This window comes from Lampetra fluviatilis, chromosome 49, assembly GCF_964198595.1.
Source record: "Lampetra fluviatilis chromosome 49, kcLamFluv1.1, whole genome shotgun sequence".
NCBI lineage: Eukaryota > Metazoa > Chordata > Hyperoartia > Petromyzontiformes > Petromyzontidae > Lampetra > Lampetra fluviatilis.
In genome coordinates this window covers 7,043,198-7,056,992 of record NC_136323.1, presented here as the reverse complement: position 1 = coordinate 7,056,992, position 13,795 = coordinate 7,043,198, and the positions used below count along the sequence as shown (strand labels likewise).

General features: G+C 46.6%; 2 protein-coding genes across 6 annotated transcripts in view; both read right to left on the bottom strand.

Moving 5' to 3' along the window:
* LOC144948501 (voltage-dependent P/Q-type calcium channel subunit alpha-1A-like) overlaps nucleotides 1-5,330 on the bottom strand; it is a 168,732-nt gene extending 163,402 nt beyond the window's left edge. For all 5 annotated transcript variants that reach the window (XM_078878020.1, XM_078878021.1, XM_078878022.1 and 2 more), the window contains exon 1: nucleotides 5,162-5,330. In XM_078878020.1, the coding sequence (XP_078734146.1) occupies nucleotides 5,162-5,254 (93 nt within the window). In that variant the 5' untranslated portion in view covers nucleotides 5,255-5,330. The remainder of the gene's footprint in view (nucleotides 1-5,161) is intronic.
* A 7,006-nt stretch (nucleotides 5,331-12,336) lies between these two features.
* On the bottom strand, nucleotides 12,337-13,546 carry LOC144948361 (voltage-dependent N-type calcium channel subunit alpha-1B-like). The gene is made up of 2 exons (XM_078877788.1): nucleotides 12,728-13,546; nucleotides 12,337-12,367 (listed from the first exon to the last, which is right to left on the bottom strand). Exons 1-2 carry the CDS (start codon nucleotides 12,979-12,981, stop codon nucleotides 12,337-12,339), a joined length of 285 nt encoding a protein of 94 aa, XP_078733914.1. The 5' UTR covers nucleotides 12,982-13,546.
* Between the last annotated feature and the right edge of the window lie 249 nt (nucleotides 13,547-13,795).

Genomic DNA, 13,795 nt, shown 5'->3' with positions numbered 1-13,795 from the left:
CACGAGGGGGGGGGGGTGGACAGCATAACTTAAGGTCGTCTTTGTTTCCCCAGTGGCGATGTTTACACATCACACCAGATACTTATTTGAGGCTGAGTCAACCTAGTGGAGGCCCAGGATCGGTTAAAAAAAACCCTCATTGGTGGTGGCCGTGAGCGGGAATCGAACCCGTGTTGCCAGGTTCGTAGCGCAGTGCGCCAACCACTACATTACCGCTCCCCATTCTCCGCGCACGCAAGCACACATACACACGTGTAGACATCCGTGTAGCTTGGGAAGGCTTGGTCGCTTAGAGGTCAGAGTGCTGAGTAGGCACCGCTGAGAAGCTGGATTCAAATCTAAACTCAAGCCACCCGTATTGAAACCGGATTCTCAAGTGTGGCGAGTAGATCGTCTCAGCACAGCCATCAGTAAACACACTAAACACCATGACATTAGGAGAAGAGGTTTTCCACTTTTGTCTGGCAACAAAACAGGTGTTAAGATGTTAAAACACCAAACTGAAACCTTTTACAAGGAATCATGTTTGCATTAACCATGAAAACTCGTGGTCAGAATGCAAACAAAAAACATAATCTGATAATATATGCATTGTCTTTGAAACTGATTGGTCCACACCAGACAGCTTTCTTTGGAACCAAGTCTCAAAAGGTGTTAGACCAGAGGACGCCAAAAGGCGTTCAGTTTGGTGTTTTAACATCTTAACATCTGTTTTGTTGCCAGAAAAAGGGGAAAACCTATTCTCATATTTTGGTCCTGGCAAAGGAGGTCCCATGATATACCATGACATTAGGTTTGTTTGTTTGGTTTATTTTTCAATTAGTTTGTCTGATTCCAGCTTTGAGAAAAAACAAACAAAAAATAGTTTGATTAACAAGCGGTTAACTTCCTTCAAAGGAAATGTAAATGGTGTGCCCCGAGTGTGGAGAGGAAGCCCATTGAGAACCAGGGTTTGAATCCGAATTTCATAAGCCTGTGGCTAAATCAGATTATCAAGTGCAGTGAAATGATGGTCTTAGCTCAGCCTCCAATGATTGCACAATTTTTTTCTTAACAATCTATCATATTAAATTTGGTTTTGCACTTGATTTAGCGAAATTTAAGCTCCGAGGAATACACACATTTGGTTTGAATGTCATAAGGCAAACATTCTAAATGATAGGGCTCTTTGGAAAATGCGTCCCATGCTGTGTAACTCTCTTCCACCAGACATTATCTGTGCGATTTCCAAATGGAGTCTTCGTGTCATGATGCCATGAGGACAATCACACAACTGGAATATATATGTATAAATATAACGTGCGAAAAATGTAAACAGGCGCTATACGCACAAACACACAAGTGGATACGCACGAACATGATCGACTGCACCACTCAACACACAAATGCATTAACACACATAAAGACAACACGAATATGTGTACCAAATCCATGAAAAGGCGGACATGCAAACATTCGGTCACACGTGAACGCACAAACACACCGTGGGCTTAATGACATGCCTCTTCGTTAATTAATATTTTCACTTTCACATCCTGTACTGGTTGTTTAATGGTTGCATTTGTTTCTGACATCACCGCAAGTCTGTTTCACAGCGCCCTGTCGGAACGCGTGGGTCGCCATAAATCATTCCCATTGTACCAAATAGCAATCTCCGTGCGGCGCATTGCACACTCATTTGCCCACGCTGCTTCGGCGCGGACGCAGAATAAAACGCGTTGCGTACAAATGCACAATCGGGAATTACATTTATAAACAAACAAACAAAACAATACGTGTGCAATGGACGCGATCTGTTGCCCATTCCGTTTCACCGGCAAGTCCTCGGACTGACGTTAATGATCCGTGGTGTGGTCAACGTGAGCAGGCATTACCAAGGCACTGCCACTCCCAGTTATCAGGGCCAGGTCTGCTGCAGGTGATTGTGTCTAGCCCATTGGGGGGGGGGGGGGGAAGCAGAGATCCCCTAGAACTCCCTCGTCGCTATAAATTATTGCACCCGCTGTTAATTAATAACAATAATTTAAATTTGTATGCCGCATTTCATCCACAGATCCCAATGTGCCCCGTGTGTGGAAAACAGGAAATAAATAGAGCTGGGGTAAATGGCCAGAACTCGGGGATGAATGACAATTTAAATCGGTGACTTCTCAAGACGTACTTAAATGTATCTAACGACTGTGATTGTCTTATTCGTATGATGTCGTATGAGCAATCACAACGCATGCCAAGGCACCGGCAAAAAATCTCGATCACCCGGGGATTGATTGGCAGGCCGCGTATGATCGGGATAAAGTGTGGAGCACCCCTGCATCTTCAAATAAATCTGGCCAGCCTGGAAGAGTAGGCCAAACGGCCTCTCTCGAGAGGGGTGCTCTAGAGCAGTGTCGTTAGCGAGCAATTGCAGGGGCTGCGCCTTGGCCGCCCCGTTCCAGCAGTGACCCCGTAACAGGACACCGTGAACAAGGCTTGTTGGTGACTTCAAAAAGCAACCAAATCAACAAGCGGCACGCAGGAATAAAAATAACATTAATGAGCGAACAGCACATCATTAAACCGTGTTTTTATTTTCTATTATAAAACAGTGCTAATGATGTATGTGCTAGATTTTTTGGTTTATTTACATGCATAGTTGTGCTCTTCACGTTTATCAATGCATTCCTTTAATGGGATATATATGATACGTTATATGATGAGTGTGTGTGTGATAGGACATGAATAGAACTTGCAGCAAAAATTCCAACAAAATAAATGTTCTTATTTTTTCCAATTCAGCACTGAAATACACGTCACAGACGACGTTTCGGGCAATGTTCCTTCTTCATAGCATATAAAGATATTATTAGACGTAATTTTTTATTTGTACACACATCGTGGTGATTGTGTAAGGATCCTGTGTGATAAAAGCAATACAATTCTCTTGTTTTCCTTATTCAGGTGAATTGGAACATGCAGAAAGTGGTTTCTGGAAAAGAAAGTGTTTACACAGCCCTTCCTGCAATGTCCGGCAACTAACAGGTTTTTATTTGATTTTACAAAACAGAGCTATACTGCTCTTTTTAAAAGAATCCTGGCCACAAATGATAACTCAACGAAATGAATTATCACATGGACATTTAGAGAAGCCAAATACTCTAAACGCGTGTTTTCTAAATGTGGAGTGAAAAACTGGAGGAACCGGAGAAAAATGTACGTGACCACGGAGAGAACATTCAAACTTCAAATAGACAGGCGTCAGGGTCGGGTTCGAACCTACGACCTCCTGGATACCAAGACGAGAGAGTTCAAATCTCACCACAGAGGAAACCTTGCCAACGTTCTTGGCCTGTGATCATCCTTGTATACGAGCTGCTTAGCTTATTGGGCCTTGCCAACTGAAATAAAGAGTCTTGAGTTCAAACAAAGACTTCTCCACTAGAAGCCCATCCAAATGTTGTAACATATTTCCACGAAAAGCAGACTTTTGAGCATCGAGCACTGTTGTATCAGGAAATACGTCCGCATCGCATTGAATCAATTTCACCCGCACATGCCCGTGTGGGGTGATTGTTAAACATCCGAGATGGGGTCTTTCCCTCCCCTCTCAAAGTGAAGCCACGAGCCAAAATATTGTCTCACAGATTATAGCCCGTGGGCTCAGACCAATAATGTTGCTGATGCCACCCGAGATGGCCTACACTCGAATTTGCCAACGTCTTGAAATGTCCAACTTTTTAATTAATAAATGTATTTGATCACGTTATTCACTTTTATTAGCCAGCCCATATATGCTTACACACAAACTGGAATCACGAAATGTTGGCCACCCCCTGGTGATACCCAATTCTGCTCTGGCTTGTGGAGTAAATGTGAGACTCTTAATATATAACTCTGCTATTCAGTTTCCTGACTATAACGAGGTTGTTAAAAGCATTGGTGTGTTTGTTACTTATCACGAGGAAGTTGATGGAAAGGCCAAGCCACAGAGAGAGATACAAAAGAATACTGACCAAAAAATAGCTGCGACAATTGTCATGCATACATCTATTTACATGTATACATTTACTGTGTATATAGCCTGCATGTATTTACTGTTTTATGCGGTATTTGTTTTCCCATTCTTACTCCATTTGTGCCATTTGTGCCACCAGACAGGTGTCCTTTTGGAATTTTTACGGAGCAATGCATCACCCCTTGTTCGAGAATGGCCTGTAGACGTTTCTATCACAGAACTACTTCTGAGAGCCTCCCTTGTGGCTTCTTATCCGCAGCGGGGAGCAGCAGCAGCAGTGTGCCACCGCGCTCTGCCGTAGAGATGTTCGTCGCATTGAAATCAAATCAAATGTTTTGAAATTCTCAGAGCTGTTTATCCAAATTTAGTGAAGGACACGTTTATAATGTTGCGGTTTTTTTGCGTGCAGTTGTCGGTGATTTGGTTATGAACTATAAACTCACGAAATGTGATAACTCAGTTTAATCATGGGTGGCTTCCTGGATTGGACCCAGGGTCTCAGTCGTGTCAGCTTAGTGCTCTGACCTCTGAGCCACGCGGTCACTTGGACAAAGCGTACAGTTAAAGTATCTCCACGCTAAAAGAGGAAGGAGATGGCATTTGATTCTGTGGGCAGCCATAAGCCAGAGGTGAAAATGTAGCATTCCCATTTTCTCCATAAGACAACTGTCGTTGACTTTGGACTTCTCACAAAGTGGAATGGAATTTTATTAACCACAGAGGGATGGGTAGGCCAAGTCAGCCCCAGACCAGGATCTGAACTCACAATCCCCCAACTGGTTACTCGAGCACTCTAAATCGCACGCCCGAGTTGGCTACAAATACATACGTATCAGGCCTATGCCAAACATAATGCTTGTATGAGAATTGTGAAGTTGCTAGTTTTTTGTGAGACCCCTGTGTTAACCATTTCAAGGATTTGCATTGCAAGCATTTCAAACTGCCTTGCATCACATTTCACCTCTTCCGCTCCGCTGCCCTGCAGAATTCCGGACAAGGGGACCTCATTGGCGAACTGTCCCTTGCATGGCACAAGGTGTGCACATCACTGGCCTGCAAATGGGTCCGGTCTGCCAGTAGGTGGCCACGTCTCGAGTTCCCACAGAGTAACGCGTTAGCATTTGGAGGCGACGGATCGAGCGCGTTGCTTTCGTGCACTTGGATACGTACCAGTTTTTTGGACATGGGTGTGCGGTCGTTGTTGGGAAGGTGCTGCTCCAGCGCCAGCACGATGCAGTTCGCCAGGATCGTGGCCAGAATCATGTACTCGAAAGGAGTGAGACAACAAGTCAAGGGAAGGGCAGCAACAGTGATGCTTAAAACGAAATCAAAGACACCAATGTACCACTAATACATCGACGATCACGTCAAGGAGCATAAACCGTCACGCGAACGCCGATCATCCCCGCAGTGGCAGCTTTTGGCTAACCATGGAACAAAGACGGTCATCCGCGTCGCGCGCTTTCAGACGCGCTTCTGCGGCCGTCTGGAACGCTCTTCCTTCCAATATTAGGAAGCCACTGGAGCTGTGCAATTTTCAATCTAGATTTTAAAAAGAAACGCATTTCTTTGAAACAGTATTTTTGTGTTGGCTGTGTACGGCGTGAAAGAAGTCCAACGCAGATACGCGCAACGATGAAAACGCTTCCCCTCGCTTCGCTCATGCGACTCGACTCGTCCATTGCAAGTGACCCAAGCGACACAGCTCGGCTTCTCGCAGTGGATATTAAGAGAAAAAAACTGGCTCACAGGACTGGCTTGCCACAGCCACGGCAAGGCTTTGGATGTGCCAGTGAAAATGAAGTACCGAACGCAACCCTGTATGTATGCATGTTGAACTTCTTTCGCACCGTACGTAGCCAACCGTGCTAATCCGGAGGCACGGGGGAGGTGGTGGGGGGGGGAGGACAACAAACCAAACACAAAAAAGCAGCCTATGCAAGCAAGGCACAGCACTTGTGCAGTCTTGCCAAGCTCGCAGGTGCAGTGGGACGAGCACGCTTAAGCCGGTTTAGGACAGACCCGATTTAATCTTTTGGAGCCTATTCGATCCAAGCGACTTATTGTCCCACTGAGCTGCACCTGTCCAGTTCATGTGCGGGTTCCGTGTGACGCTAATCAAAGGCTCTGGATGCAACTTGGCCCCTCTCCTCCCTCACTCCCCCAGTGCTCTTTAAACAATGAGTGGACAATGCTTGGAGGAGGGATGTGTGCTAAGGTGTCGTGTTTTGATTGCTTTGGGACGCGCATCCCTGCCACATAATTAAACATGCTGGAATACATCTGCCGGGCTGTAAAGGATGCTTCGTTTGATATCTTCCCATCCAGTTTTGTTTTGTTGGCACAACTCATTAGGCGAAATGTTGTTTACATCAGGATATGCAATAGTATCGCACAAATATGTGTCTATTGTTTGTTAAATATCGGATTAAACATTTCAACTAGGCTCGTTTCTTAGCTACAATTGTCACGCTCATTGGTTTTTTATTGTTCGTTTTTCTATTTTAATTTGCAGAGAGAAAAAAACTGACTCGACAGGGGATTTTCAGCAATGAAAAGGGTCCTCAACGCAAGGCGATGTAAGGAGATGTGTCAACGTATCACCCACCATAAATTATAAGCAAAATATATTAAATGTATGTGTATCGGTTTTAATAAAAACAATAAAACACATTACCTTTTTTATTATCCGAACAAGGCCAATAACATTCGGACATTATTATCTTCATACCGCTTTTTTTCTGGAGTAAAAATAGTGTTTTCATTTTGGCCTGAATATTAACACGAATGCAGTAACATTTTAGCGTACAAATGAACGTTTATTATGAACGTATTTATGTAAATATATTTATGTGGGCAATATCCTTTATTTAATCAGCTGAGAATCCCTTGATGAGTCATCTTTTTTTGAAGGAGAATATCCTTGAACTATAATGACTAATTAAATAGGGCAGTTATTTTTGGTGTGTAATTGATTTTGTAAGTCAGCTGCTGATCGTACTTAAAAATGCTGATTTTTTTTTTATTTGGATAACTCCCCTCTTGCGAGTGACGCGACAGCATCTTTAACATCCGTCTTAGTCTATCGCGCATGCCGTTCTCCTCCACTGCTGGATGGGGGCCTACCCTTTGTTGTGATGGTCATGGCGGTTGTCTCTGGCCATACTTCACCAAACTGGTCAATGCGGTTTTGGGACGGGGGTGGGGAGGGGGGCAGAACCAGTTCAGGTATCACTCATCACTCTTCACGACCATGGATAGGAACTGATGTTGACGGTTAATTCTAGATTTGAAGTTTTCGTGACTGCAAGGGTCCATACTCTTTGGTTCTTTCGGTAAAGTCACGTAGATGAATAATAAAAATAATACTAAAAAATATTAACATGAAAATAACTAAATTAAATCACGACGTTTCGGAGGCAACACAAGCTTCCGTCATCAGCTGGAACAGCCACAGCAAAATTACTACAGTAATTTTAAAGCATAGCATGCTAACCACTGCACCATTGCCCGCACCTCTACTGCTGTGCTGACCATCGACTGGACTATTTATATCCAGTAAAGTGTGTTGTGGTTGAGATGACAAACAGTAATAAAACATTTATTTTTGTTAAATACCCAGTAAACATAATTTCCTAGCGCAATGGAATTGTATTTACAGAGTCTACTGGCAATTGATTTGATACGGTTAGGGTTGTCAAAGCGCAGACGCTAATATTAAATCAGGTGTTAATTGTATAATTGCAGTATTTGTAACGAGCGGCACACATCGCCCGGCGTTGTAATTTAGTTATAGATATATAATTAGCATCTTCTGCACTGCTACACCAACGTCTGGTTCACAAGAACCAGCAGCATTAGCAACAACCGCAGCAGTAGCAGCTGGCCCGGTGCGCTGCATTCTATACAGAGCCTCTTTAAAGTATGCATAAATGATGTCTGAATCCAGGGGCTTTCGCTGGCGCATTGCTATGCCGGTCGCATCCATGCTCCAGTGCTTGTTTAATATTAAAAGCACAGATTTGAACCCGCCCTTTTCACCCTTACAATGTGACACGGTGCGGTCATGGTATCCCATACGTGTTGATATTATTCTGTAGACAAGCACTCGGACACAAGACAAAGATCCCCCCCCCCGTATAGCCTGTAACAGACTGTTGGTGCAAGTGCTGTTAGCGAGCACCTATGAAAGTCGGCACGGCACACGTGGAGGTTGGTGGCCAGCACCACGCCCGACCACCTTTGTCTCCCTAGTGGCAATGTTTTACGCATCGTAGCAGGTACTCATTTGATGCTGAGTCGACCTAGAGGAGGCCCAGGACCTGTTCAGATAATCGTCACTGGTGGTGTTGGCCGTGAGCTGGAATCGAACCCGGCTCTCCAGGTTCGTAGCGCAGCGTAGCGCTAACCACTACACTACCGCTCCCATGGTCACACACACACACTGGCACATACACGCGCGCGCTCGCATATAAATAGATGTTCTACTGATTCTACTGCCCTAGGTTTGGATATTTTAAAAATTCAGTCCAAAAAGGGAAAGTCAGCATACATTTTTTGGACTGCATTTTCTCATGAATAGAAATTAAGAATGGGTGAACAAATAGAGAATGGAAATTATTTTCGAACCGCCTCCAGTGTGTTTACATTGCACATCGCTCTCATAAAAAAAAGCAACTTGTTGGGTATTAAAATAAAACAATATATATATTTCAAACCTACATTTCCTGTTGGAATTACGTACGTGTTATTAATGCACACCATATCACATATGTAAAGAGAGAAGAGTGGTGTGGTTGGCCGGGGGGCAGGGTGGGGGGAGGCTGGGAGATGTTGAGGTTACTATGTATTGATCTGGACATTGCACGGGACACGCTGCGCATGCGTCCACATATGCAGCAGCCACCCTCGTATCAATTATCGCTTTGAGCCGAGTTTTTCCACCGAGCTACCCAGGGCATAGGCTGGCCCCTGGTGTTTATGTTACCATTTGCCGTCATCAACAATCCCATGTAATAGGTAGAAAGAAGATGCCCCCCCCCATTGGGCAAAAATATCAAGGTGTAATTTTCCTTCCAGTGATAAAGAAATGAATTTTTAGTTTTTTAGTCAACCTGTTATATTTCACAGCATACCGATGAATCTGCAAGACAATTTAAATACCATGCTTGATAGGGCTGGTGGAAAACGGCTTAATCCAGCAGTGGATTGATTGTAGATGATTATTAAACATCTGCGGATGTCCTCGTATTAAAGACAAGCAATTCATGTCAGAATGGGGACTCATAAAAGATGTAGTGACGGCTTGTCCAACACGAAGTGATCCATAATGCTATATGTTGTTGGAAACCTTCGTAATTAAAAAGAACATTCGGTGTGATTTAACTGCCTTGTTAAAAAAGTTGGTATCATGGTTATAAATATTACATGTGTACATCTGACATGCTATTTTGTCCATACATGTCCTATTTTAGGCAATGGGGATGTGTCTGAAATAAATGTGGCAATAAAAGCCATGAGTTACTGAAATAAAAGATCACGTATGAATGACTATAGATAAATAATGTGGCAGCGTTATATTCCAACACAAATTTAAGCTTGACTGGTTGGAAGAATAACATTGGGCAATGTATTTTTTGAAAACTTTTGCATTTGTTAAACTGATGATATTTCATTTATCCCCTTATGTTTCTACCCTGTTGCGTCAGTTATTTTGTGACAATAGCACAATAAGTAATTTACAAAACAATTCAGATTTTTTTTAAACTACAGTGTGCATGACATTATTTAAAAAGCAAACCTGGAATGAAGAGTAAAACATTTTTCTATAATAGAATCCAATTTCTCAAAAAATGTTTTTAAATATATTACCAGATAAGGCCCACTGAGCTAAATAGCTCCTTTTCAGAAGCGACCTGGCCACAAATGATAGCTCAACAAAGTGGCTGAGCATGCAGAAATGTATAGCAGCCAAATAGTCTAAGCACATGTTGATTCTAAAAGTAGAGGAAAAAACCAGAGGATCCGGTGAAAAATCCATGCCACCACGGGCAGAACATGCAAACTCCAAATATAAAAGTGCCCGTTTCGGGATCGAACCCACAACCCCCTGTATACCAGGCGAGGTAGTTAACATCTTGCCACAGTTTACAGGCCCGATCGCTCCTTGGCAGAAAGACTGCTCTTTTGTAATGGTACAGACATGTAACCTATGGCATGCTGTGTGATCTCAATTGCATGTGGCTCATCAGAGGTGGCAGTAAGGGAAGTTGAATCAGTGTGTCATATTACATGGGGAGTTCATAACTCTCATGTTCAGTGTGTTTACAAGGGGGTGGAAACATAGTCTTTAAACCTTCCCCTATTATTTATGTCCCACCTTCTCCCACCATAATCTATGAACGCAGGTCAGATATTTCACTTGTGGCAGAACTGAAGTGGTTCTAATTTCTTTATGTGACCAATAACAGTGAATGACGTGATAACCATTGGACATGAGTGGGGGTTATCAAATGACCTATCCTTATTGCCCATGTAAATGAATCGATTACGACGAAAGTTGCGTTGCATCACGTGGTAACAATGTCAGCCCACGGACTACCAACTGCCAAACCAGTTCAGCAGAATAACAAGGCAGGGCACCTTGTTCAATTGATCTGTGTCCCATATCCCCATAACATGAATCAGGCCCACTGACCTATATAGCTCTTTTTCAGAAGCCACCTGGCCACAAATGATAGCTCAACGAAATGGCTTATCACGTGGACACTGAGAGCAGTCAAACACTTTAAACGCGTGTTGATTCTAAATGTGGAGGGAAAGACCAGAGGAACGGGAGGAAAATGCACGCGACCGCGGGGAGAACACGCAAGCTCCAAATACGCAGGTAACAGGGGTCGGGGTCGAACCCACGGGCTCCTGCACACCAGGCGAGGTAGTTAACATCACGCCACCGCGGTGCCCTTCTGTACACTCTGCATCACCACTTACAAATAGACGCACGTGCATTGACCACCGGCGTTGTTCTGGCATTAATTAATCGCTGCTGTTCTCACATGCAACTGCCGGTGGGAACATCGCTGTGTCAAATGAACGTCGTGATGTTTAGGCGGCTGACATTACGACAGCTCTACACAATACCACGCAGGCGAACACCATACCCTATGCGCGCGCGTGTGTGTGTAGGGGGAGTGGTAGTGTGGCGCTTCGCGCACTGCACTACGGACCCGGCTCACCAGAGTTTAATTCCCGTTCACGGCCACCACCATTTATGATTATCTGAACCGGTCCTGGGCCTCCCCTAGGTCGACTCAGCCTCAAATGAATACCTAATGTGATGTGTAAACATCCCCACTAGGGAGACAAAGGCGGCCGGGCGTGGTGCTGATACACCTACCCCTTCCTATGCCGTGCCGGCCTTCATAGGTGCTCGCTAACAGCACTTGCCCCAAAAGTCTGTTCAAGCTGAGCGGGGGGAGAGCTTGGTCTGGTACAACGCATCACTGCTCTTTGGATTTGCGAAGCACGGGGGGGCTCCAAGTCGCTGTATGAACAACACTCGCTCTAGAAGTCGCGCTCGGTGTATCATTATTCCAGTAGCGTGCAGGGAGAGGATAGCGCGTCCGAAAAAAAGACGCGTCCGTTCCAACAATTTCATATCTGCGCTCTTCGTACTAACATCACGGCGTGTGCAATCGGCGCGCTTACAGTCTCCAATGCTTGTTGGGTGGGTGGGTCGGGGGGGGCTTCTGTGTGTATAAGTGTATGCATTAAGCATCTCCTCTCTCTCTCTTATCCATTACACTAACCCCCACGATCTACATACCTACACGCGCTCAAGCACCCCCCCACCCCACCCCGTCACACACACACAACGGTACAAGGCGTTCTTGCGCTTGACACCGGCGTTGACGTTTGGTGGAAACGAGGAGGCGATTTTTTTGCCCGCAAGCGGCGAAATATCGGTCCGGCCGGCGGGTAGCGCGAGAGAGAGCGAGAGGAGTCGGAATATAGAGTGGTCGTGGTGGTGGTGGCGGGAGGGGGGAAGGGGGGAGGAGGAAGGGGTGGATGGGTTCCAAAGAACGGCTATCGATCGATTCAACGGCGAGGCGAAGCACACAATGCAACACATTTATCGAAACGCAGAGTAACCCATGCACAGCCTCCACACAAAGCGCACGCGGGGAAGCTTCGGATGGCTACACAGGAGCAACAGCTACCGCTACCACAGCTGCTATCGGAGCTGCTGCTGCTGCGCTGTTGTCACTGACGCGTATTACTCCCACTATTATTATCATCATCATCATTAGCATCATCAAACAAACCTATGGTCGCCGCTGCTGTTGTTAATGTAACCGCTTGCGAGAGAGCAGCCACCTGTGTGTGTGCGCGCGCGAGAGTGCGCAGGAAACAAGCATCCGCGTCGCGTAGCGCCCGGAGAGCCACCACCACCACCGTTAGAACCACCGTAGAGCCACCACCACGGTTCCTGCAGCACACAACCACCCGACTCGCTAAACCGCGCGGCGCTCCAATAGCTCTCCTCTCTCACTCCATCAATACGCGGCCGCCCCAAAACGGCGCACACACGCACACGCACGCACGCACATGCGCGCACACACACACGCACACGTGCACACACACGCACACACACATGCACACGCACGCACACACACGCACGCACACATACGCGCGCGCACAACCCCCCCCCCCCGCCCCAAACAAGGATATGGCCACTCGATGATCCTCTTGGCGAACTTTCGGACGCCGTTGTCTTCGCCAAAGAGGAAGAGGGAGCGGTTCTGCGTGAAGCAGTTCTGCCGCACCGGGATGGGGTTGTACAGAGCCATCGTGCGCGCTCGCTGCGCCTTGGTCTGCTTGAAGACGCGCTGCTGCTGCTGCCCGCCTCCGCCCTGCGCGCTGCCGTGTCGGCTGGGGCCGCCGACGCGGCCGCCGATGTCTCCGAGGCCGTCGTCGTTGAAGCGAGCCATCCTGCGCGGTTCGCACGGAAGGCCCCGGGGTCAGGGTGGATTCGGAGGAAGGCCCCCGGGGTCGGGGTGGGTTCGGAGGAAGGTTTTCAGTTGCGCTCGGGGCACGCGCGCGCGCGCGCGCGAGCGAGCGGACGAGCGGACGAACCCGCCCGTGGTGGCTCCTCGTTCCACTGGAACTCTCCCTTCAAGGCATGAGATTAATCCCCTCGCTTCTGTCTTTCAGCAGTCCGCCAGTCGGTCCGTGCGCACCACCCAAAGCGCCCGCCCGCCCGACTTTCCCCCCCCCCCCCACCGAGTCTTGTGGGGCTCAGATGTTGCCGTGCTCGTTCGCTCGCCGTTCCCCGTTTGAACGCAGCGGGTGCGGTCAATGCAGCAGCATCAGCAGGCTCGGATAATAAATAAATAACTATGAATGGATGCTATGTGTGTCCGTATGTGTGCGTGTGTACACACACGCACGCGCGCCTCCTCCACTGTTACGCATGCACTGTGTGCGTACTCCCGTCTGACGGATTTAAATAAATAAAAACTACGACTGCGAACCAGCGCTCGCATGAACAATCGCCCTCGCTGTCGTCATCTGTGCTGCTTTATCATTCCGCCTATTTACTGTGGCGGCTGATAATGGTATGAAAAACAGAGGGTGTGTGGAGGGGGTGGGAGGGGATGGGAGGGGGGTTGGGTGGCGAATGGGAGGGGGGGAGAGAATTGTAATAAATAAAATAAATAAATAAAACTCGCTGAAAGAGTGCCCTCTCTGGCCACGTTTAACCATTCACGAGCGCACGCGATGCGAGAGAGTCTGGCAGGCAAC

Coding starts and splice junctions, on each gene's coding strand:
- LOC144948361 (XM_078877788.1), bottom strand. CDS start 12,981: ATGGCTCGCTTCAACGACGACGGCCTCGGAGACATCGGCGGCCGCGTC. Junction 12,368..12,727: donor TTCGCCAAGAGGATCATCGA/GTGGCCATATCC, acceptor GCACACACACAG/GTGGCTGCTCTCTCGCAAGC.